Genomic DNA, 23858 nt, shown 5'->3' on the forward strand with positions numbered 1-23858 from the left:
GTAACTCTCAATCTAATTTCCTGGCACTTCCAGCACGGCGCACACCCAGCCGATATCCACAGGCTGCATATATGTGAAATAAGTAACAGCAGTGTTGTGCTTTCCTGTCTTGGCAGCCTCCGAGTTCCAGGCAGCTCTACCAGAAATGTGTGGCGAAATGAGGAAGGACATGGCTCATGAAGAAAACCAGTCCCAGTCTCAGAGAATTGTAGAGAGTTCCCAAAACCTCCCCAAATTACTGATCCATGCTCCTCCAGAATGACTGAGTCCCCAGAGGGGAGGTGCCTCTCCCAAGCTTTGGGGTGCACACCGGGAAGTACCACTGTGGAAGCTGGCACTGATGTACAGTCTGACCTTGACAAGGTCACCCCGTGTCTGCGTTACCCCAGCTTCCTCGTCTGCTCGAGGCAGGACAACTCCAACTCGGTTTGAACCAGGGACAGCTAATACGTGTTGAGCTTCTAAAGCAATTAAAAGTATTTGTTCTGAGTGCGCCGGGAGCCTCCTGTAAATGGTGCTGGGCTCCAGCACAGAGTGGACAGCCTGGATGCACTGAGGAGACAGTGAGGCCCAGCTTGTTTCTGCTGGCCGCAGGGCTGGGCTGGCTGCGACAGCGGTGTTGGGAGAACCAGTTCTGCTCCAGCAGGGGCAACCACCTCGCCCGAGAGCCTTAGAGGGATCCCAAAGTCAATCAGTGTTTCCAGCCTCTGCCCCAAGAGCCCTGGGTGCCCTCAGAACCATTCTGCTTGTCTTTCTATCCCTTATGGCTGTGGACAAAAATGGGAAATACCACCTACATGCGCCTGAGCTCAAAACCCATGGACAGGATGGGCCCCGGCTGCGCTATTCCATAGCAGCACTCATGAGACTTAACTCATCTGCAGCCCTGATTCACCTCATGGGAGCTCTGGGAGGGGGCATTAATCCTTGATGTATTTTGGAGAGACAGAGGATGTGGCAGGCCCCCCCCAGCTCCAAGCAAACACCCTGGGTTCCTGAGCCCAGGGCCACGCAGAGCCCGTGCTGGCTTGTGCCACCCATCTGGTACCCGCTCCACAGCAGGGCTGGTGCACCCTGCATGCAAAGGGCCCTCGTACGAAGCCAAACTCTCTGCAGGGAGCAGCCCAGGGTCCCTCAGTCATGCTGGGGCTTAGGGGACAGGGAGCAGGACACCCCCCCATCCCGCAGCATGGGTCCCGGCCCTTCCAGCGTGGCGTTAGCATGGCAGCTGCCCCAGACCCCATCCCAGATGCTGAAGTGCCTCTCCCCAACCCTGTGCCTCATCTCAGGGGCTCGATAAACATCTGTTGCCATAGAGACTTGCTCGCTGCCTTCCCTGCATCAGCTTCACCCAACGAGATGAAACAAGAGACGCAGGCCCCACTCGGAAAAACAGGAAGAAAATGTTTGGCTTGAAACCGTGCTGGGGGCGGGGGGGTCAGGCCGGCAGCATGCAGCACAAACAGCCCAGCAGCAAACAACGGGGAGGCTCTGAAAGGGGAGCCGCACAGGCCAGCGCTGCAAATATTATTAAAAATAATATTAATAATATAACGCATAGCAACTTTCCCAGTAATTCTGCCGGAGACCTTGGGACTTTCCGCACAGGTCGGCACAACCGTGCCCATTTTACAGATGGAGGCAACCAGCTTGGTTGTGAAGCTGGTATCCCAGAGATGCCAGCAGTCAGAGCCCACAGAGCTCATAACCCAAGACTGCCAGGCTCCACATGCCACCGTGCCGGGCGTCCTCAGGGTGCCCAGCGGTCAGCTGCAACAGGTACAGAGCAGGATGCTCACAGGGCTGGTCCCAGTCCAGTTCCCAGACCCATGCAGGCAACGTGGAGTTTATAGTGACCAACCTCCTGATGGGAATCCTTACCTAATGGCTGATTTTTGCCTCAGCTTTGAATGAGAATTTAGCTCCTGATTCAATGGGCAGTGCTTCAGTCAGACAGGGCTCTGTCAGAAAAGTCTCCCGCGAGGTAGATGCTGTTCTGGCTGAGGACTGAACCCTGCCATGTCCCTGCTGGGAAGGTTTCCATCCCCCCTGAAATCACACAGTTTGCCATTAGACCTACCCTGGGGCAGCTATTTTCACTGGTTGCTGGGCGGGGGGGGGAAGAAAAAAGCGAGCACAGAACAAGGTACTTCTTTAGTCCCACCGTATTTACAGCACGGAGCATCCTCCGAACTTCGCGTGTCCCTGAGCAGCGCAGGAATTGGGACGACCACCCCCCCGGCCCTGCTTCTCCATCCTCCCCCCCCAGACCCTCTCCCTGTGCCCCCCCCGCCCTCTCCCAGCCCCTGCTCCCCTGGGTTCCCCCCCCACACACACACGCCTGACAAAACCCGCCGGGCCCGGCCTTTGCTCCCGCCGCAGCCCCCGCCGCCCCGTGTCCCGGTGCAGTACCGGCAGCCGGCGGGCGGTGGCTCCCGAGCCGCGCTCACCGCCCCGCGACCCCCCCCCGCCCCCGGCAGAGCCCGGCACCGCGGAGGGGGGCTCAGGATAAAACCCCGGCCAGGAGCATCTCCATGCCCGGGGTTACCGGCCGCTGCCCCGGGGCGATAAACTGCGGCCAGATGTCGGCCTGAAAGGCTTCGGTGGCTTCCACGGGGAGGAATCCCCTCTCCGGGGCTGCTCGGTAATAACACAAAGCTGAAGCTCTCAGCAGCACAAGCCCGGGACCCCCCCTCTGGCAGCCGCTGGGGGTCCCCAGCACACGGCACCCATTGCAGCTCTGGCTGCGCCGGAACATGCGGGGTTGCTCCAAGTGATGCTCTGGAGATTCAGGTCACACAGTTACATCTTCCAGTCCTTTCCTCCCCTCTGACAATACAGCCCCGGAATGACGGATGCTTCGAAGTGCCAGGCTGGACGGGTGAGGCAGATCCTTCCCCCGTGGGTGTGAGGAGGTTTAACCCCACAGACACGCAGAGCTGTGACAGCCTAAACCGGCTGCTGACCCCCCGCTCCCCAGCCCAGGAACAGTCTCCAGCCCAGCCTCTCCCCAGGCAAACCCTGGCATCCAGAAGACACCGTCAAATTTTGCATGTCCTTCTTTGAGTCTTTCCCGGCCCTTCCCGTTGCAGCTAACACCTCGTACGCTTTCACCACGCGACATTTCCACCAAACATTTACCCGACAGACAAAGCCGTGCCTGGCCTTGCCAGCAAACCCAGCACTGGTCTGTGCTGGTGGACGCTGTCACTGCCTGATGCGTGGCTGGGCTCATCCAAGATCCCTGCTCTGCCGAGTGCTGCATCTCCGCCTGCCGTCCCATCCCCAAGTAATTCATTCCCCACCGCCCCCCTCCCCAGGGCTGGGGGTCACACAGCAGGGAGAGCCCTGCTGTGTATTGCATCCCAATTTGCTATGCATTTCCACACCATTTGCTTCCCTTTCTTTTTCCTGCACTAGAAAGATGCTTGCTACCCAGGGGTCCCAACTGCTCCAAGACGGTAACATAACAACAAACATATACATGCACGTATTTATTTATGGTATACACACAGTTTGCAGGAAAACTGCTGCCTCTTGAAATGCCCAGTCTGGGGGTGGCATGTGCCCCTACAATTCCCACACACAGCCACAGGGCCCAGACACGACGTGCTCTCTGGTCATCCCATCCTGCAAGCTGCACGGTTCCATACCCGGCTGCACTCGGCTGCGGTGCCCAAATGATATGCAGATCTCTGTGCTTCAATTGGCTGATGCCTTGGGAAAACAACCACCATTTGCCCACAACAAACATGGCTACCGTGGCCCAGCCGCTCCCCAGGCTGGCCCCAGCTTCACCCTTTGAAGTCAGGAATATTGCACACACTTGGCAGCCCCTCAGAAAACCCCGTTACTACTAACCCTGACCCAGGAAAGCCCCGAGCCCACAGCGCTGGAGGGAAGCGTGGGGCACCCCAGCAACGTTCCTTCTTCCTGATGGGTGCAGGCACAAAGATGGGGACCAAGCATCCTGTGGCAATAGCCATGGCCCTGACCCCCACCCTGCACCTCCCCAGCCAGGGCTCTTTGCTCTGGAAGCCCCCGGGGAGCAGCTGCATCCCTCACCGCTGGTACAAAGCCCGACAGGACAGGGTCTCGCCCCTGGCTGATGCCCGGCCCCGCCACGCTTGCTCCTGCAGCCCTGGTCGTATGCCTGGTCCAAACCCCCTGACCTGACAGAGGCACCATCCATTTCATCGGGAAGCTCTGGTCTTTGGGTGAACACCTTCCTCTGACAGCAGACCTCCACCCCAGCGTGACAGCGCCCCACTACCAACATAACGCAGGATACACGGCATTCCTGGGATGTCTGGCATACTCGGGAAGAGCTACCAAATTATGTTGCACCGGATGAGTTCAGGAGTCTGAGTCTCATTTTTAAGATGCCAAAGGTTTTCTCAGTGACTGCTGAGTTTATTGGCTCTGCTGTCACTTAGCTCGGCTGGAGCTGGGGAATGTGGCAGCCAAGCTATTTACTGCGTGTTCCCAAGTTTCTCTGGGAAGGTGAAGTCTCTGTCAGGGATGGAGAACACTGAATTCAGCCCAAAGGCACTCGCAGGTGGAGCCGCACCTTCGGCAGCAGCGGGTGAGCGTCTCCTCCCGCACCTCCCTGGGGAGCTCTGCCCCAGCCAGAGCCGCTGCAGCCTCTGTGGCGGCTCGGGGCTGCGATGCCCGGGGAAGCACCATCGCTGGGACGGTCCCCTCTGGCCGACTCAGCAGAAAGGGGACATCCCGTCACGCCAGGACCCGTAACTCCCCCGGGTTTCCCCTTTGCAGCCCCAGCCCTCCTTGCCCTCAGTCCCATCGTGCAGACGCCATCCCTGCCCTTCCCAGGGGAGCTGGAGGCATAAGCAGAAGGCAGACGGGCAGGGGCAAAAGGCACTCGCGGACAATTTTTTTTCATCACTAAAACATCCTGAAATGCCAAAGAGAAAGCCGGGCAACGCTAGGCTGGCACCCCTGGCACTGGGAAGGGGTAGGCAGCTATGATTTCAGCAAGACCATTTTGCTGTTGCTGAGCCCAAGAGCAAAAGATCTGAATTGCAACATAAAAACTCACAAGATTTTAACATGTAAACAAATGTAGGATTTTTTTATTCGCTTCCTGTTTTTGCAAATCTTCAAAGCCACGAGTTCAGGCTTTTTTAATGCTCAGAGTGATTTGTTCTCTTTCCCTTTTCTTTACTGAGAAGAAGAGAAATTTTTCATTTACTCACATGGCTCCATTAAAGCCATCAACTAATGGGAAACCTGTGATCAACCAGAGAAAGCTGCTGCCCCAGAACGGACAACAGCCAGGCCTTGGTGTGCTTTGCGCTCTGAGGAAACACCCGCTCTGCCCGCAGCCATCGCACGCAGCTTTTAAGCTACGCAAAATAACCTGCAGCTCCAAACTGGGGAGAACTGGCAGAAAGCACGGAGCCCACCGCAGCCCAGGTGCTGATCAGGACCGGTTCCCAGTAAACCCCCAGGGATATAACGAGATTTCCAGTCCACGGAGCAGCGCAGCCTTTTTCCCCCCCCGGACAGGCAAAGGGGGCCCAACTCCCCATCAACGTGGAGGCGTGAGCGGGAACGTGGGAGGCGCTGGGGCTGCGCAGCATTAAAGAAACGTGGGGTATTGCTGGAAACGAGCTGCCCGGGGCTGGCCACGAAGGGTCAGGGACAAAGCTGCTGGCGCGGCCCCGCGCCAGGCACCAGCCTCCCAAACGCTGCACACGCGCTGTCCCCGAAGAGACCCGAACGCCGAGCGCTGCTCCCGCTTCCTATGCCCGGCCTCAGCGTGCAGCGAACAAGAGCACCTCCGCTCACACCAGCCTTTTCTTCTTCGCTCTGGGAAGGAAGAGAACAAGCTATTCTATTCCTGCATCCTCACGGGGAGCTCAGGAACACCAGCACCAAGGGTTGGCTGGGAGAAGAGCCCACCCGGCATTACCCGAATCGGGGCTCGTTTCCCAGCGGCGTTCGACTCTGAGCGCCGGCGAGGCAGACCCCGGCGGCCGGGCGAGCCCCACGCGCTCCTCACCCCCGGCACTCGGCACGGCCGGTCACTTGAGCTGCACGCACACCACCGTGAATGCCGTATTGTGCGCGCACATGGCTCATGCGCGCGGGGATGGAAAGTCGCACACGTTTTTTTACTAAAATTTAAGACGTGCTGCACACAAAGAGCAGAGCTGACGAAAGGTAAATTAACTCTAAAGAAAGAAAAAGCGCAGTGCCGGGTTGCATTTCTGTGTCACCTTCGGTTAAAAAAATGCTTCTAACCGTTCTCCCGGTCAGCGAGCAACCACTGGAATTGTAAAGAGAAAACAATAAAAGGTGATAGCGCTCGACCTAAGGACAATCACCCCGTACTGACCCAGGCGCGTCCTACAGACCGAGTCGGCCCCGCTGCTCCGCTAACGAAGCGGCGCTTCACCCCTTCCATCATGCAGGGGCTCCCCAGCAGCGACGCTATCTCCTGCAGCGGGGACAGCCCAACGCGCCAACCTGGAGCTGAAAAAAGCTTTTTCTAAACCCAGCATCGCTTACCAGAGACGGCACTGCCCCGCGCGGGGGACACCCCATCGCCCGGCCGGGTCTCCCACTCGCTCCCTGCGCACGGCGGGCACCCAGGCGCTGGGGCTACGGAAATTCCTTTCCCTCTGGCTCCTGCACAGTTAATCGCAGGCTCCGGGCCCGCGGTTGTAAACTCCCTGAGGTGCTGACTCATCTTCTTCCATGCCTGTAAAGCACCATATTTCATTGCTCCACGCCCACAGCGCACGACCGCGGCGGAGCAGCTCCTCACGCCGCCTCGCACTGCCCCGATGGCGTGTGCGGCACCGCGGCGCGGTCGGGACCGCGGGGAAGGGACCGCGGGCCGGGCCGTACCTGGCTGCCCGCCCGGGAGCCCACGCCGCGAGGCGGTTAATACCGCGACCGCCACCCACCCGGGAAACACGCTTTATTCCGCGATAACCGACTGTTTCAGAACCAAAACCGTGCCGCCGCCTCCTGCTCGGCACCGGCGGGGGCCGGCCGGGACCTGCCCCCGGCACCGGGCTGAGCCCCCCGCCGCCGCTTTGTCCACCGGGAGGGGACCGCGGCTGTCCGGGCAGGGGGCCCCGGCGGAGCTCCCCCCCGCCCCGCGCTGCCCGGGCCGGCCCCTCGCCCGGGGGAACAAAGCACCGGGCCGGGCCCGGCCCCATTGTCCCCGCTCCGGCCGGGCAGCGGCCGCCCCCCCCCCCCCAAAGCGCGGGCAGGAAGAGGAGGGGTCGCGCGCAGACAATGCCTCCCCCCCACTCCCCCCGCCGCCACGCCACGCCCTCCGCTCCCCATTGGCCGGCGGGGAATTTGGGGAGCCCCCCCCGACCTCCTCTCGCCAGCTTTCTTTCCCCCCCCCCCCAACTCCCGGCCCCCCGCCCCCCGCCGGGGCCGCGCGCGCCGTATTGTGCTGGGGGGCGCGCGGGGATGGGGGGGGGGGGAGCGGGGGCGCGCGCGCGCGCGGCCGCCGTCGTCGTCGGGGGCGCGCCCGGGGGGCTCCCCTTGTGTGTGCGTGTGCGTGCGTGCGGGGCCGGGGCCATGGAGGAGCTGAGCAGCGTGGGAGAGCAGGTCTTCGCCGCCGAGTGCATCCTCAGCAAGCGGCTCCGCAAGGTGGGACCCGCCGGCCCCCCCATCACGGCCGCCCCCCCCATCACCACCGCGGCCGCCGCCCCCCTCCCCGGCCGCCCCCCCCCGCCGCCGCTAACGCGCCTCTCTCCGTCTCTCTCCGCAGGGCAAGCTGGAGTACCTGGTCAAGTGGCGAGGCTGGTCCTCCAAGTGAGCGGGGCTGCGCGGAGCGGTGCGCGGTGCGGTGCGCGGCCGCGGGGGTGCCGCCCGCCCGGCCGCTTTTGTTCGGGTCGCGCCGCTCCTTTTGTTTACAAATAAGCGCGGCCGCGGCCCGGCCCTCCCCGCCGCCGCGTGGGGCTCCGCTCCCCCCCCCACCCCCTCGCCCCCCACCTTCCCCGGACCGGGCCGGTCGCCCCCGGAGCACCCCCCTCCCCGGCGGGCAGGCACCGGCCCCGCGCCCCCCCCCGCCCGTCCGCCCGCTGAAACCGGAGCCCCCCCCGGGATGCGCGGGGCTCGCCGCGCCCCGCGGCGGCGTGGCCGCCCCCTCCCCGATCTGCCTCCCCCGGCCCCTTCTCCCCTGCCCGCCCCACCGGGACGGGGCCGTACCGGCCCCCGGTGCGGGGATGCCCCGGCGCCGGGTGCTCGGGCCGGGGGGCACGAAGGGCCCGTTTGTCCTTGGATGAACTCCCCGGTGCCGGGCCGGTAACGGGGGCGGCGGGGAGCGCCAGCCCCCCGCTCTCGCCCAGTCCGTGTCCTCTGTTGCAGGCACAACAGCTGGGAGCCCGAGGAGAACATCCTTGATCCAAGACTCCTCCTGGCTTTCCAAAAGAAGTGAGCAAACTATAAATATTTCTAAGCGAACGATAAAGTCAATTAACTTCTAATTGGCTGCGCGTGCGGTGGAAGTTGTGGAAACAACAGAGTGAAGCTCGCCGTGCCTTTTGTGGCACAGCCCTTTTGTTCATCTCCTGAAATCACAGTTCAGGTCCACCTAGGACGTCTCTCCCCGGGCTGGGTAAACACGAAGAATTTATGGCCCTGCGCACAATCTGGTTTTGCGCTGGCTGTACAATGGGAGCGCGGCAGCACCCAGCAGAGACCTTTGGCTCTCGATCCCCGTCCAGCGGTCGGGGCCTCGGCTGTGCTTGGGGGGCGACCGCAGGCCCCGGTGGGGAGACGGCACCTGGGACTGCAGAAGCAGTGGGCTTGGAAAGCACCAAAATGTACTTCTGGAGGGCACAGCTACAAGAGGTTGAGGAAGTAACGGGTGGGAGAAAATGGTGTCCTCTGTCAGGGCCGGGGCTACTGCCCAGAGCCGAGCTGGGAGCAGTAATTGTTCTGCAGCTATTGCACACCAGGAATCACACACGGAGGTAAAAAAGTAGCCAGCTGGCTATGGTAAGCACAGTGCTGCCAAATATTTTGGCTCCGTATTAATAAAAATCATTAAAGTTTATGTTAGGATTTAATTATAACTCATTTCTGGATCCATTTTTTCAAGAATGGAATCTGGTGGTTAGTGCAGACAGCACGGTGTTTAATTAGCTATATGTGTTACAGCTTAACACTGTCCTTTTTAAACGGAGAGCTACGAAAGAGTATACATTCCCCATACGAACACCTTGGGCTTTGCGCGTCTGCCAGCCTGGGCCACTGCGTCCAGACCAGGCGGTGCAAGAGAGGCGAAACGAGCCCAGAGAAAGGAGAGAACTTGCCGAATTTCCAGGGAATGCATTTGCTTTTCCTCCGCAGGGAGGCTGTACTGCTGCTCACTGTGAGCAGAGGGGAAGCTGGGCTCTGCAAGTGTGTAACTAAGGCAAGGCTTAGCAGAGACAGGGCAGATGCTTCTGTTTGCCTGATCCCGTTGTACCAGAAAAACTGCAAATTTTACCATGAATTGGAAGAGCCACTGATTCAGGATGGGTAACACCGTGTGGTCCATCGCTGGCTGCTGGGGTAACCAGTGGGAAGGTCCTGCATGGCAAAGGATTTTGGCTCTGTGAGCAGTTTGGTAAATATATTTCAGCCATCCGTGCAGTTCAGTCCCATGCTGTATGCAAGAGAGTTTCTCTTTCCTTTCACCTTTCTTCCAGTAAATCAGGGCAGATGCCTGCTGCTGAGCCAGCTGGGTACCCTGACGTCCAGATAGCTGTCCTTAGAACAAGGCCACAACTCTTATAACCCTTTCCTCACTTTGTAGTTCTTTTTCTTGCATTGCATTGCATTCATGGCCCAAGTTTTCCAGCAACCTGTGCCGGTCCCGCAGGGTAAACGGTCCGGGTGTCCTGTGGGAGAGGTTGAACTGCACAAGTCCCCAGGCTTCCGAACAGTTCTTGGGGCTCTTTGACTGCACGTGACTGTGCTGTTCCTGTAACAGTATGGGTTCAAGTAAACAATGTGCTTGGAGCCTGTAAGATCGTCCCATGTTGGTAGGGGTTAAGGACACCTCCCAGCCGCTGCTCAGGCACTGGGATGGGAGCTGAGCCTACGGCACCCCGAGCAAGGAATTTTTTTTTAATGATAGAAGAAAGGGAGAAACCAGAGTTATTTTGGATTTTCTTTTTCTTCCCTGCAAACATTGTCCTTAATCGTTGTTTTTTCAGGGAACACGAAAAAGAAGTGCAGAATCGCAAGAGGGGCAAGCGGCCCAGGGGCAGGCCCAGGAAACACGTGGTGAGTGCTGGTGGTGGTGGAAATCCACAGCCGTGACGGCGCTGGAGGGGCTCTGGCCTTGGAAGGCACCAGCGAGTGTCTGTCCACAGCGTAGGGTGCAGTGGGTGCTCACCCTCTGGAGGGTGGTGAGGACACGGCGATGCCTGCAGACCCCGGGCGTGGGGCTCTGAAGATTGCAGTGACGGGTGGGTGGATGAGGATGCCTGCGAGGAGGACGTCTCTTCATCGCTGCTCTGGCGATGGTGTAGAAGGAGGCAGAAGAGTTCTCTGGCACTAGGGTCCTGCCTGGTATTTAAGCCTGGTCGGTTTTGTACTGTACGCTCCCTAACTCATTTCATGGCAGAGGACAAGCAGATCAGCTAACACCGGGAAGAGCCTGTGTGTGTCTGAGGCACCTGGCCAGGCAACACCGAAGGATTTGCGATGCCCGTAATGGTTCTTTGGTAGCTTGTGTGAACTTTCCCTGTCTCTCCATTGCTTTGCAGGAACCAGAGATGCCTGCAAAAACTAAGTCAAGTAGCTCCTCTTCCTCCACATCCTCCTCTTCTTCCTCCTCGGATGAAGAGGATGAAAGTGACCTGGAAGCAAAGAGAGGTCCCCGCAGCAGAGAGACTCACCCGGTACCGCAGAAGAAAGCTCAGATCCTGGTGGCGAAGCCCGAAATGAAAGACACTTCCAGGAAGAAGCGTGGGCGGAAACCTCTTCCCCCAGAGCAGAAAGCAGCTCGAAGGACCGTGAACCTGACAAAGGTGCTGAAAACGTCCCGGAAGGAGGTGGGCGGCAGCGGCAAGCTGATGGGGAAGCTGCAGCCCCAGCACGGCTCGCAGGGCTCGGGCATGGCCGTGCTGAAGGACCCGGCGGGTGCCTTGGCCGGGCTCAGCTCGGGGGGTTCGTCTGCAGAAAACCTGCCCAACATGATGAAGAGCGGCTCGGCGAGCCCAAACCGGGCCATCAGCTGGCAAAGCTCCATCGTGCACTACATGAACAGGATGTCCCAAAGCCAGAACTCGGCAGAGACCTCGCCCCTGGGCAGGCTGGCACTGAAGTCCCAGGCATCCAGTAAGAGCGGCTTAGGGCTGGACTTAAAAATGAGGAGCCAGAAAGGATCTGGGGAGCTTGGGCTGAGCATGCAAGGACCCAAGACTGCTAAGGCTCCTAGTAGCGGTGCTGGAAGCGACCAGAAATCAGGGTTTGCTGCGGGAGGCCAAATGCTGCACAACGGCAGCAAGACGCCTGTGAGCTCGTCCGCGGCCGGCAGCCAGCCGACCTCCAGTCAGGAGCTGAACCTCCAAGCTCTAAACCTGCAGAGTGTCAAAAATGGGCCAACCGTGGCTGGCGGGAGCAGCGTCCCTCGCCATCTTTGCAGCACCCTGTCCAAAGGCTCTGGCACGGCGGGGAGCGCGGGTGCCGGCAGCACGAAGGGCGGCACGGCGGGTGCTGGGTTGAATGCTGCCAGCGCCGGTGTGCTCTCAGGGGGGGACGGCGGCAAGAGCGAGAAGCAGGCACACCGGGCAGGCGACAGGGACTTGGCCAAAAGCGGCACAGCCGGCACGCAGGAGGGGCACGCGGCTGCGGAGAACCGCAAGCAGGCCACCCTTTCCGAAATGAGCACAGGCGAAGAGACCAGCTCAGATTCGGACCGGGATTCGGCTTCCTTCCCAGGCGTGGGTCAGAACATGTCTGTCTCCATCCAGACCAGCCAGGACTGGAAACCCACCCGCAGCCTGATCGAGCACGTCTTTGTCACCGACGTCACCGCTAACCTGATCACAGTGACAGTCAAGGAGTCCCCCACCAGCGTCGGGTTTTTCAACCTACGGCAATACTGAGCCCAGGAGCATGAGAGGAGGGAGAGGGTCCTTCAGCCTCTCCCTCAGCTTTGCCCAGCTCTTCCATCAGGTTTTTCTTTCTTCAAGTGAACGCGTGAGACCTGCTGGGACTCGTGTCTAGAGAGGCTTGAGAAAGACGCGGTGAAACCTGCTCAGAACTGCCAGCGGGTCGATGGATCCCTCCTGGCTTCTCTCCATCCTCTCCCGAAGCAGTGCCCTGAGCGGAGGTGGCTGATGCCGTTCTCCGGGAGCAGGGGCACTGGTGCTGCCGGGGCTGACAGGCTGGCAAGTTTTGAGCCAGGCTTCACTGTACGCGGGTTTCTCTGCTTTACAGCTTGAAACAGCAGATGACAAGGTCTGCAGCTCTCTGGCAGCAGGGAGAGGGTGTGGAGCTGCGATGGGCCAGGCTTATACTCGGGAGAGGAAAAGGAGATCCTTTTCTTTCCTCTGGGCTCTCCATTAATCTGTCTGTGAGTCGTGGGGAGTCACAAGTCAATCCAAATGAGACAGCCGCTGCTCCCAGCCCTCGGGGGCTGCTGGGTGGCGGCTGTATATGGGGGTTTTTCAGGGTACATTCAGCCCAGCCACCCCCCTGGGCAAGGTCACTTCCAATGATGGCGAAGCCCACGACGTTTCTGTTGGGGTTTCCAGCTGATAGGGAAATATTGTTTACATATTTTATTAAGGAAAATTCCTTTTTTTTTTGAGGGAGGGGAATAAACCCAGTCTAGGGAAGACTGAATCCTGGATGCCACTGATGAGACGGGCGTCAAAGGTGCCTCATTCAGAGCCAGGGGCGGCTGGCAGTGGGTACCTCCTTGCTGCCCAGGGAGGGTCCTGCCTTGGGAGCCAGCGAGAGCCACTGGCTTCTTTGTAGTGACTTGATTTTCAGAGGAAAGCAAAGCCCAGATTGTTGTGCAGCACAGGGAGCCCCAGCGCCGCTCCTCTGCCTCATCCCAGCATCGCCAGCGTCTCCCCCTCCCATTCAGCAGTTTCCAGGCACTCGTAGGGACCGAGCTGGGAATATTTTTTAAGACTTGCAGAAGACACGAACCCTTCCAGCGGCAGGTAGGTTGGTACTCGGACTGCCAGGTGTCTGCGAGGTCGGTGCTGCAGTTCAGTTAAAAACAGAGCCAGGGGTGAGTGAGCTCTCCCTGCTGGGACCCCAGCTGGACCCAGCCTTGGATGCTCGCTGGGTTTGACTCACACTGATCATCCACGTTTTTCTCCAGCCGGAGGGCTCAGAAGCTGGTCGAGGACACCTGCGTGGGTGATCTGGAGTGGTGCGAAAGGGAAGGAGAGGAGAAGGGGCAGGGCCGGACAGTGCCAGCGGGTTCCTCAGGCCACTGTTCCCCAAGGAGCCGGAGGGCTTGCGGCAGCCGTTTGCCTTCATCTTGCCATCCTGTGCCAGCAGCCGGGGTGTTCATTTTGGCTTATAATTGCAACCAGTAGTGGCTTTCTTACAGAGGTCTTTTTCCCTCCTGTAGATTACTCTTACAAACCAAAATTAGCAGCAGTAGTTCAGGCAGAGTTTAGTAGCATTTGAGGTCATTTTAGTTCTGTTAATGCTGAACTCCTTTCTCAGAGGAGATAAGAAGCCTGCAGTCTGCCCGGTCTCGGTGCGTGGTTAAGGAGGTGCCTCCGAAGGGCTGTCCCGCCAGCATCTCCGGGGTGGCTGCTTGGTGCGTGCATGAACAGGCACCGCTTCGGGGGTCACCGCTTGCTGGGTGACTGACCTGGCACCAGGACAGGCATCTTACTTTGCCACAGGCAGGGACACTCGCTGTGTCATCACACACAGGAGTGCGGAGATAAATGGACCAAACTGGAGGTACAGGTACTTCTGACACCCCCCCCCGACGCATCAGCTCACAGTGGTCACGTTTGCTGCCGCTGGCTGGCAGCAGTGCAATTCTCAGGTGAAATGAAAAGCCAGCGCTGGCTGCACATCCTGCCCGGTTGTTCAAGGGATGGATGGTTGTTCCCCACACGGCAGCTGCAGCCTCTGCCAGGGCAGGCTCCTGTGCTCCAGAGATGCTCTCCTTTAGCTTTTGTGTTTAATCACCAGCCGACCTGTTGGTCGTGGCTTTGAGTTTGTTGTGTTACAGAGCTGAGCGTGGCGTCCTGCGTGAGCCGACAACGTGCCGGCGAGCCGGGGTGGATAGAGGCGTATAGTTGCCTTGCAGCAGGACCTGCGCAGGCTTCTTGGCCAGCTCCAGCTCTAGCCCCAGTGCAGCCAGGCAGCCTTGAATGTCACCTGGCCACAGCGTTGGGCAACCTGGGGCACGTGGTCTGCAGAGGACTGGTGCAGCCCTGCTCTGCTGCTGGCCGCCTGGCCCAGCAATGTGCTGCGTGTCGATCTGCCAGGCAAAGGGCCGAGGGAGGAGGAGGGAGCCTTGTCCACGGAGGATGTTCCCAAGGACAGAGTTTCCGTCGAGCTCCACGATGCCAAAATGTCACAGTCTGTGCTGTTTACCTTCCAGACTTTAACTTTGCCAAACGAGCTACTGTTGCTTTGAACAGTCCAAGGAAACGTTAGCCTGTGTCAGCAGAAACGAATGCTCTGGGCACGGTCTCCGCTGGGTGTGCTTTTGTGCTGGGGATACGAGCCTTTTGGGAGAAGAATCAAGGAATCTGGTAGCACGGGGGTAACGCTCTTCCTCACACACCAAATGTTTGCTACTTGGCCTTTGCAAATCCAAACTGAACGACAATGTGCCTTTCGGACCGTCCTTATCTCAGCCTTGTCTGCGACACCGGTCCCACGACAGGTTTGTGCCTATGCAAAGCAGGGTGGTCACAGGGTCCTGGGGACAGCCGTGACACCAATGGGGAGAGGTGGCCTGGTCCCCAGCGGGACACCCAGCCGTCGCACAGAGCCCTGCCGCAGCGCTGAAGGCAGACGAGGGATTCCCGCCACCAGCAGGGATGCTCTTGCCTAGAGCAGTAGAATGTGGCGGCTGGTGTCCCCGAGGGGGGAAAAAAGCATCTGAGGATGCTCCAAGAAGGGGTCGGGCACCGAGCATCCACAGAGGGTGCAGGAGACGAGCTGTGACAGTGGGTGCTGGGCTCGCTGCACGCCGGCTCCAAGACGGCTGCTCCCCCCAGAGCCCCCATCGAAGCTCCCATGCATTTCTCTGTGCGGGGGCTTGCTCCTGCCTCCCGGCCGGGCGAAGGGTCACTGGGCCCAGGCTTGTACCCGGGGGAACGCGTATCCCGACGGCGAGCGGCTTTCCTCCATCACCCACCCTTCCCAGGGGTGTCCCCTCCCAGTAGCGGCAGGACTCTGCTGTCACCACTTGCTATTGTGCCTTTTGCTCACCAGCTGGTTCAATTCCAAAGGTCTAAGGATGGTGAAAATGATAATCCAGAAATTTTTCTGACCTTCATCTCCTCCTGCGTTCCTTCCCCAGCCCCTTCCTGACCTCATGTTTCAGGATCTCGGCTCTCCCAGCAGCGCTGGGGTGTCTGAGCGAAGGGTTCCTGTTGGAGTTTGCCTCTGAAAGGCACATTATGTGAGTGATTTACTGTAATCTTTTGTGGACAGGGGTTGAAAGCCGGCGCAGACCCTGTTTACCAGTCAGTACCATTAGTATTCAAGGTCTACCTTTTTTTTTTTCGCCCTTTTTTTTTTTTTAAGTTTGCTGCTATGGGTTGGAGTGTTCAGCTGGGTGTCAAACAGCCAATTAAAGGTTTGTCACTTGTCATTTTCTAAGGGGTTTCCGATGTGGAAAGTCCTGCAGTATTTGTATATTGAATGGATATTTTCTCCAGGCATAATCTGGTTAAGCATACTTGTTGTTTTCCATTGGACTGGAAGAGGTGGCCAATTCAGCCATCTTCCCTAGAAACTTAGTCTATTTTTATATATATATTTTGTACCAAAAAAACTGGAGCTGGTGGAGGGATGGGGATAGTTTAGGGGGTTTGGTTTGCGTTGAGTTTATGAGCTGGGTGTGAAGGGCTCCAGAGCTGGAGAGGAGGTTTTTACTGAAAGAGATTGAGGGATGGGTGAAAACAAACAATTGTTCTTGTAACTTGTGCCAGTCACTGGTCTGATTTGTATGTTTTAATTAAAGAGAGAGCCAAATCATTCCTGTATGACACTTATAATTGCTTTAAACTACAGCTGTTTGTTTGCTTTTATTTTCAGAGAACAAAAGTTGGAGATGTTATTACCCTGGGAAAGCGTAAGGGCTTTGTCGAGCAGGACAGGCGCCCAGCCTGCCGAGCGACGCGGGGCTGCGGGGCCACGGTCACTGCTCCCCCTGGGGCCTCCGGTCGCCCTCCCGGCACCTCGCTTGCCTTTTGTGCGGTGTGTTTTCTAGTGCTTCTGGACACTAACGCTAGTGTAGACCCACGACCTCTAGGCTGCTTTTAATTTATTTGCAGGAAAACACTAGGAGATGGTTATGTCGGGCGGGGGTTTTTTGTATAACTTTTCCACTGCTCCTTTTTAGCGTATCAATAAATATTTTTTTAAACTTTTCAGCCTGGTGTGGTCACTGCTCCGGGAGGGCCACCCCCCCCACCCTCCCCGGGTACCGCCCGCCCCCCGGGGCTGCCGCTGCCTTGCGAAACCGCATCTCCCCCCGCCCCGGGAGCGCCGAATTCCCACCCCTGCCCGGGGGCTGCCGGCCCGGGCTGCTGCCGGGCCTCGGGGATGGGCGAGGCTGAGGGGAACCGCAGCCGGGGAACCATCCACCTCCCCCCCCCCGGCCCCGAGGACGCGGCCCCCTCCCCGCCCCGGGGCCCCAGCTCCTACCGGGCGGCAACGCGCGGTCCGCCGGGCTCGGTCTGCGGCCGGAGCTGCGCCTGCCCGGGGCTGGGGGGGGTCGGGGGGGGGGGGTCGGGGGGGGGGGGTCTCAGGTGTCTCCGCTCAGCGCCGGGGACCCGCCCGGCCTCCCCCCACCTGCGGCACCGGGACCCGCCCGGGGCTCCGCCGTCGGGGCTGCCGTCGGGAGGGAGCTGAGCCCCGGGGGGGGGACACCGGGGGCCGGCTCCTGCGGGCCGCGTCCGGGGGCTCTGCCAGCCGGTGCCCCCCCCCCCACTCCGTCCCCATCCCCACCCCCTCCCTCCGCGCCCGCCCCGCCGGGGCCCCGCCGCGGCCCGTGTGAAAGGGCCCCCCCGCTGGGCCGGGGGAGAAAGGCGCCATTGTGCGGCCCTTTCTCCCGCTCCTCCTTGACACTCATTTTCCGCGCCCAGCCGCTGACAGCTCCCATAGTGCGGGGTCCGCGCCTTTCACCCGTCGGAGCAGAAAAAGGAGGTTAATGAGGACACAGCTTAAAAAAAAAAAAAACAAAAACCAAACCAAAAAAAAAAAAACCCCACCAAAACCACCACCGCCCCCCCCCCCGCTCCCCTCCGCCTGCGCGGCCGGGGCAGATTTGAATACAAAGGCCGGGCTCGCCGGGCAGGGGCGGCCGCCGCTCCCCGCACCCCCCGCCGCGCTGCCCGCCCCGTCGGAAGGGCGGAACGCCGGGACCCGGGACAGCGCAGGGCCCCGGCCCGGTAACCGGGCGCCTTCCCCGGCGGCGAGAGCGGCGGCCCCTGGGCTTCTCCTCGGAGGGGAGCCGCACACGGCACCCGCCGACGCCCCCCCCGTCCGGGCACCGCAGGACACCCCCCACCTCGGGGGGGCGGCCCGGCCGGGCGGCACCTGGGCCCGGGGGCGGCCCGGACTTCCCCACCACCACCCCCGCCCCGTCGGGGCCCCACCGCCCACCCCACGGTGCTCCCGGGCAGCCCCCGGCCCACACCCACCCGCTTCGCCCCAGGGCCACAAAGGGAAGACAGACACGTTTCTATTTACAAAGTATATATTTAAACTCACATAAAAAGCAGGTCTCATATGGACATTCACGGCTGGCAGAAGACACGTAGTTAAGCTTCACTTCTGAGACTGAGATTTAGCCAAATCGTTTTTGTACAAGTCTTAGATTTAAATAATTCACACACACACCCCCACGCACACACACTCAGTATATACGTCGCTATATACATACACACATATACACCCACATGTATGTTTTGCTCCATGTATGTGTGCGTCAGGTCGCACACACATAGGCAGGGCTGGAGCGAAGCACACCAAATCCCAACCGCATCCTGGCGGGACAGGAGCGTGGCTCCAGGCTCTTTCGCAAAGGGAGACATCCCCCAGGCTTGGCCCGGCAGCAGCGGGAGGACGGGCAGCTCAATCCCATCATCGCCCCTCCAACAACACACGTGTCCCGTGTCGGCTGCCCCTGGCACCAGCACTGAAACCAGCACATTGGTTCTTCGTACAAACCAAGTTAAAAATCTCAATTTTACAAAATATGCCTTAAAAAAAGAAGAAAAACTAAAAAAAAAAAAAACAACACCCCAAAAAATATTAAACCAGAACTCACAGACATGGGTCCCTTTCTACAGTCAATACAGCACCCTCCTGCTAGGCCATCTGACAGAGGTCCCAGAAACGGATGGGGAAGGGGACCGAGCGAGGTGGAACCACTGATGGGCCCAACAGCGCAGGGGTGCACCTTTCCCCAGCCCCTTTCCCCTCCCCATCAGACCCCCTGTGCCATCACCCCCTGTACAGCCCCCCAAACCAGGAGCCTTCAGGAGCTCAGCTGGGGCAGGCAGCGAGGAAGAACGAGGGTGACCTGGCCCAGCCCCAGCCCTTGGGTGCTGCCAGATGGATTTGTGCTTTCCAACCCAGAGAGATGCTCAGACCAACGTGTCAGGATGGGGACACCTGCTCCACCTCAACCGAAATCACAGCACAGGTGAAGGTCCCGTTCCCCACCTGGGTCAGGCTGCAACCCAGCTGTGGGAGAAGGAGCAAGCAGAGCCAGGGGCTGCAGCCCCCCATCCACCTCCCCCTCAGCCACTACTCAACCCAGCGGGGAAACTGCTGCACTTCACTTGGAGCCATGAAACCCCACGGCTGTGCCCTGCCCCAGCCCAGGGAGAAAAACGGCAGGGTCCTCCTCAGCCAGGAGAAATAACACAGGCAAATAAACCACAAAAAGCCACCCGAGTCAGCAGGGCTGCTCGCGCACAGGAATATTTCGCCTCTTGGCTATTGTTTAACTAGCATAAGAAAAGGGAAATATTTATTGTCTCTGAATGCATAAAGGTGGCTCTGGGATTTGTCAGAGATGTGGATATTACAAAACACTTTATCTGGAGTCTTCCAACAGTCTGAAGTGAACTGTGTTTGGGGGGAAAAAAATAATAATAATCCACTTTCTATAGCAGTATAAAGCATCTAAATATGGGCAGTGACATGCTACCCTCCCAAACCTCTCTGGCATTTCAGGAATGTAAACAGAGGGGGTTTTTGTTGGGGTTTTTTTTCCTTTTTTTTTTTTTTTTTTTTAGTGGGTGGGGGAACAGAATCAAGCGACCAGACAAAATGAAAACAGATTCTCAGCTCAGTCCCATCTCCCACAACTGCTACGACAACTCTATTAAAGTGCATTTCAGTATCACCCCTCTCAGGAACCTTACACACACAAACCTCCTCTTCCTCCACAAGAAAAGGTAATTCAAGTTAATACTCCGCTAGAACAGTTTTAGCCTTTTTATGGATTTCTGCTTTTCCACGTCCCAACTTTGTAGCAACATTATTTTTTTTGTTAGACTGGAAACGCCCCCTCCCCAACAATACTGTAAATTCAAGTGCTTACTTCAACTGTCAAGGGCAACAGTTCTGGATACAGCACACTTGATTGTACAAGCAACACCTTATATCACAATCAAGAAATCAGGGCACTTCGCCCTCCAAGGGAGTTAACACTTCCCCCTCCACCATCCATAGCATCATATGAAAAATAATAGTTAAAAAAACCCAGAACATAATTAGCTATGAACATCGTTCGTTATGTACACCGGCTCCTGCAACAGATGCGTGAACTCCGTTAGTTCTCAGTTTTATTGTCCTTTCTAAGAGCAACTGAGCAGTCACTGTTGTCTCCATTTAAATAAAACAACTCAGAGTTGAAATATATATATAGATATATATAAGTATTTTTTCTTAAATAACATATTTACATCTAATAGAAAATATAACTCTAGAGATAATCTTTCCAACGAAATGTAAGACGTGGAGGGGAAAAAACAAACAAACAAAAAAATGAATGAGCTAATGAATTTAGGACAGTTTCTAAATCCTCTCCAGGACAAAAAATAAAGGGGGGAAAAAAAAAAAAAGAAAGAAAAAAAAAAAAAGGCCCACCAAGCTCTAACCAAGCTTTTGTCTGGATCTGACCAAAGAAAACCCCAGCACCACCTCCAACAAACTCATCGCTTCTCTTTAAAGAATCCTTGGTCCGTGCTGCTCTCCTTGATGGTGACGGTCAAAAAGTTAGAGGTCACATCAGTTACCACCACCTTCTCCAGGTTGTTGAGAGAGGGGCTCCAGGACTCCTCCTCGGGGTCCCCCAGGATCCTGGAGACGGGGATCCTGGCGATGAGGGAGGGCCGCCCCGCCTGGCCCCCCATGCCATCACGGTACAGGCTGCCCACAGCACCTGGGCTCACCGCTCCATGCAGGAGCTTGGGCCCACCAGGGTCCAGCCCCCCCTGCCCCTTGGGGTCCAGAAAGTCTGCCCGGTGCTTGGCCAGCCGGGGAGGGTAGCTCTCGGCAGCTCCCAGCTTGGCACCCACCTCGGCTCGGTTGGGGCCGGGCAGGGCGCCGGGGAGGTCGGGGTCCTGCCGCCTGGCCAGCTGGATGACGCTGTGTCCCGAGCTGAACTTGGCCGCCCCCGCCGCCTCCTCCATCTTCCTGGCCTTCAGGTAGTCCCCCACCTTGTCCCCCGGGTCCCCCAGTTTCCTCTTGGAGGCATCCAGAGTCTCCGCCAGGTCCTTGTAAAGCTCCTTCCTGGGCTTCGGGCCCCTCTTTTTGGGGGTCTCCCCAGGTTTCTCCTCCACGCGGATCACGCGGTCCCGGATGCTGTCTCCCTTGGGGGTGCCGGTGCTGGAGCTGCCCTGGGGAGCCAAGGCTATGTTTCTCAGTCCTTCCCTAGCCCGGGACGTGGAGCCCAGCTCCTGGGGGGACCTGCCGGGATACGGCACCCGGATCCCCCTGGAAGAGTCACTGCGGAATTCATAGGTTTTGGCTTTTGCTTTTGCCTGGGCCTGCAAAGAAGATAAATCAACCAGTGACTTTATTATCCTGCCATCCAGCTGCGTAATTACAACTTACAAGACAGGAGGCCGCCTTTGCAAGGAGCATCCTCCACGGGGGCCGGAGAGGGACCCCCGCTCCCTGCCGCAGCGCGCAGCCCTGGCCGGCACCGGCTCGCGTGGGGCTCCGGCCTCCTTACCTTTAACAGGAAGGTTTTGGGCTTGGGGCCTCGCTTTTTGGGCCCGTATAGCTCCATTTCTCGCTCCCTAGAGGTGTTAAAAAAACCAAAGCTTCAATTCAGCATAGCTACAAGACAGCAACATATTTACAAGCACAAGGGCTACGGCTAGCAAAGGCCTTGTACCTTTCCTCAAAGGCTGCGAGCAGCCGGGCATCCAGGATGTTTTCCTCGGGTTCCCAAGTGCTGTACCTGGGGGGGAGGGGGGGAAGGGGGGACACACAGAGAGAAGGAACAGCATGAGGAGCCAGAAACAGAAAATAAATAAATAAAATAAAAAAATACGGGGCCTAAAGGAAGGGACCCAAGTTTCCTTTCTGCTACAATGGGGGAGCAGGGCTGCAACCAGCCATCTCCCCACGGCTCCCCGGCTGCAGAACCCCTACGGACAAACGGCCGACTTACTTCTGAGACCAGCCCTTCCATTTTACGAGATATTCCATGCGCCCCTGCAGATGCAAAGAGAAAAATAAATATGCATGGAGGGAAACCGCGATAAACGCCCGCAACAAAGATACACCCGCAATTCCACGCGTGCAACAAACGCGCGCCCGCGGCGCGTGTCGAAAACACGCGGGGGGTTGCGGGGAAGGGGGGGGGCAGGGGGAGGCGACAACAACACAAAAAAATTATTTTTAAAAAAAAAAAAAAACAAACAACAAAAAACCCGGGGGTGCGCAGCCCGGCAGGCAGGCGGGCAGGCAGCGGCGGAGCACGCCCGCCCCGCCGGCGGGGAGCTCCCGGGCATGCGGCGGGGAAGAAAGAGCCGCCCCCCCCCCCTTCTCAAACGGGCTCCGAGCCGCAACCGGGCCGGGGCCGGCGGGGCCGCCGCAGCGGCGGGGCCCGGGGCGGGGAAGGGATGGGGGGGGGGGGGGGGAGGGAGTGGGGGGGGTGGCGGTGGGGAGAGGAGGAGGAGGAGGAGGAGAGGGGTGGCGCGGGGCCGCGTGGGGGGGTCGCGCAGGGGGGAGGAGGAGGGGGGAGGCACCTACTTTGCGGATGCGGCGCTTGAGCAGGGCCTCGGCCGCGAAGACGCGCTCCCCGACGGCCGAGAGCTCCATGTTTACGCGGCCGCTCGCAGCACACAGGCAGCCGCCAGCGCAGCCCAGACCATAATACTCCGCCCGCTGACGTCAGCGCCGCGGCCCCCCCCTCCCTCCCTCCCTCCCTTCCCCGCCGCCGCCGCCGCCGCCGCCCCCCCCCTCCCTTCTCCTCCTCCCGGCCCCCCCCCGCACTTGTTGCTGGCGGAGCCGGGTGGAATATTCCGCCCGCGCCGCATTGGCCCGCGCCGCCGGCCCCGCCCCACGACGTGCGCCGCGTCCCGATGAGCGCGGGGCGGGGCCGGCGGTGGGGGGGGGGGGGGAGCGGGGAGGGGAGGGAGAGGGCGGGATGCCACGCCCCGTCACGCCCTCCACCGCACGCCACGCCCCGCTCCGCTGCAGGGGAGGGAGGGGGAGAAGGGGGGAGGGGGGGATGGCCCCGGCGCCGGGGGGCGGGGGGGGGGCGCGGCGGAGGTTGGCGGGGGGGCGGGTGGAGCGGAGCGGAGCACAAAGGCGGCCCGGGAGCCGCCGCCGCCACCGCCTCCCCCAGCGCCGGGAACGGGCCGGGCCGACCCCCCCGCTAGTACCTGGACGGGGCGGACCGGGGGGCGGGGGGAGGGGGGGGCGCCGCGGGCCGTTCCCCGGTGCTCTGCGGCCCGGCCCGGCCCGGCGGCCCGGTGCTCGGACAAAGGGAAGGGCGTCAGAGGCGGGAGCGCTGAACGGACAAACCGCCGTACCCGGGAGCGGGAGAGCCCGCCGTGGCGTGGAAGCGTCCACGGAGACGCGCGGTCCCGCGGGCCGTTCAGCACCGCTGCCTCCGCGGGAGTGCCAACCCTTCCCGGCGGCGCGGGCAGTTAGCAGCATAGCGGGGCTCGAAGGGCTCCGGTATCCCGGCACCGGCAGCCCCCGGGAGGGCGGAGGGGTGGCCCCGGGAGCTGCGGGGCGGCCCCACGCGGGATTTGGTGTCGTCGTCCGTGTCCCGTCCCCCCGCCCCTCCCGCGTTACCGGTCAGCAAAGCGGCGCGGGAGCGCGGGTGGGACTGCGGGGCTGCTAGCCGGTACCGGCCCCCCCCCTCCCCCCCCCCCGGGCCCCCTCTCCCGGCTCTGCCTGTCGCCCCGCCGCACCGCGTCCCGCCCGGTCTCCCGTCGCCTTCTCCCGCCGCGACTTCGTTCCCGAGGCGGCCACGGGAGACCGAGACACGCGCGTGGGGACGGCGAGACGCGGGGGACGGGTCCCAAACCGCCACTGCCCACCTCCCCGCGGGGCCGCCGCGGGGAGGCTCCGGAGGGACCGGGCAGCGCTTCAGCCCCGTCCCGCGGAGCGAAGCGGTTCCCACTCCCGGGGGGAGCGGTGCCGGCCGGGACTGCCCCGCG

The 23858-nt window shown here is 59.9% G+C and overlaps 3 protein-coding genes across 4 annotated transcripts in view; 1 reads left to right on the plus strand and 2 right to left on the minus strand.

Annotated features, from left to right (window-relative positions):
- The window catches only part of RBFOX3 (RNA binding fox-1 homolog 3), a 188704-nt gene extending 181736 nt beyond the window's left edge, over nt 1-6968 (minus strand). The window contains exons 1-2 of the mRNA XM_075044130.1: nt 6877-6968; nt 6535-6727 (exon numbers count right to left, since the gene is read on the minus strand). The gene's annotated coding sequence lies outside the window, so the exon portion shown is untranslated. The remainder of the gene's footprint in view (nt 1-6534; nt 6728-6876) is intronic.
- Nucleotides 6969-7540: 572 nt separating this feature from the next.
- Nucleotides 7541-12095, plus strand: CBX2 (chromobox 2). The gene is made up of 5 exons (XM_075044129.1): nt 7541-7638; nt 7760-7803; nt 8359-8424; nt 10197-10266; nt 10752-12095. Exons 1-5 carry the CDS (start codon nt 7567-7569, stop codon nt 12093-12095), a joined length of 1596 nt encoding a protein of 531 aa, XP_074900230.1. The 5' UTR covers nt 7541-7566.
- A 7324-nt stretch (nt 12096-19419) lies between these two features.
- On the minus strand, nt 19420-22597 carry CBX8 (chromobox 8). 2 transcript variants are annotated; one of them, XM_075044134.1, is made up of 5 exons: nt 22438-22597; nt 21854-21897; nt 21575-21640; nt 21410-21500; nt 19420-21221 (listed from the first exon to the last, which is right to left on the minus strand). In XM_075044134.1, exons 1-5 carry the CDS (start codon nt 22504-22506, stop codon nt 20385-20387), a joined length of 1107 nt encoding a protein of 368 aa, XP_074900235.1. In that variant the 5' UTR covers nt 22507-22597; the 3' UTR covers nt 19420-20384. The 2 variants fall into 2 exon arrangements, with proteins under 2 accessions (XP_074900235.1, XP_074900236.1); XM_075044135.1 differs by having other exon boundaries at nt 19421-21221; nt 21410-21476.
- Nucleotides 22598-23858: the final 1261 nt, after the last annotated feature.

This window comes from Buteo buteo, chromosome 13 (assembly GCF_964188355.1).
Source record: "Buteo buteo chromosome 13, bButBut1.hap1.1, whole genome shotgun sequence".
In the NCBI taxonomy this organism is placed as follows: Eukaryota; Metazoa; Chordata; class Aves; order Accipitriformes; family Accipitridae; genus Buteo; species Buteo buteo.

Bases quoted from the DNA above. Each gene is read 5' to 3' on its own strand.
- CBX2 (XM_075044129.1), top strand. From the start codon at position 7,567: ATGGAGGAGCTGAGCAGCGTGGGAGAGCAGGTCTTCGCCGCCGAGTGC. The intron at 7,804-8,358 runs GTGAGCGGGGCT...CCTCTGTTGCAG, and splicing joins TGGCGAGGCTGGTCCTCCAA to GCACAACAGCTGGGAGCCCG. The intron at 10,267-10,751 runs GTGAGTGCTGGT...ATTGCTTTGCAG, and splicing joins GCAGGCCCAGGAAACACGTG to GAACCAGAGATGCCTGCAAA.
- CBX8 (XM_075044134.1), bottom strand. From the start codon at position 22,506: ATGGAGCTCTCGGCCGTCGGGGAGCGCGTCTTCGCGGCCGAGGCCCTG. The intron at 21,898-22,437 runs GTAGGTGCCTCC...TTGCATCTGCAG, and splicing joins TCAAGCGCCGCATCCGCAAA to GGGCGCATGGAATATCTCGT. The intron at 21,501-21,574 runs GTACAAGGCCTT...GCTGAATTGAAG, and splicing joins CTCGCAGCCTTTGAGGAAAG to CTTTGGTTTTTTTAACACCT.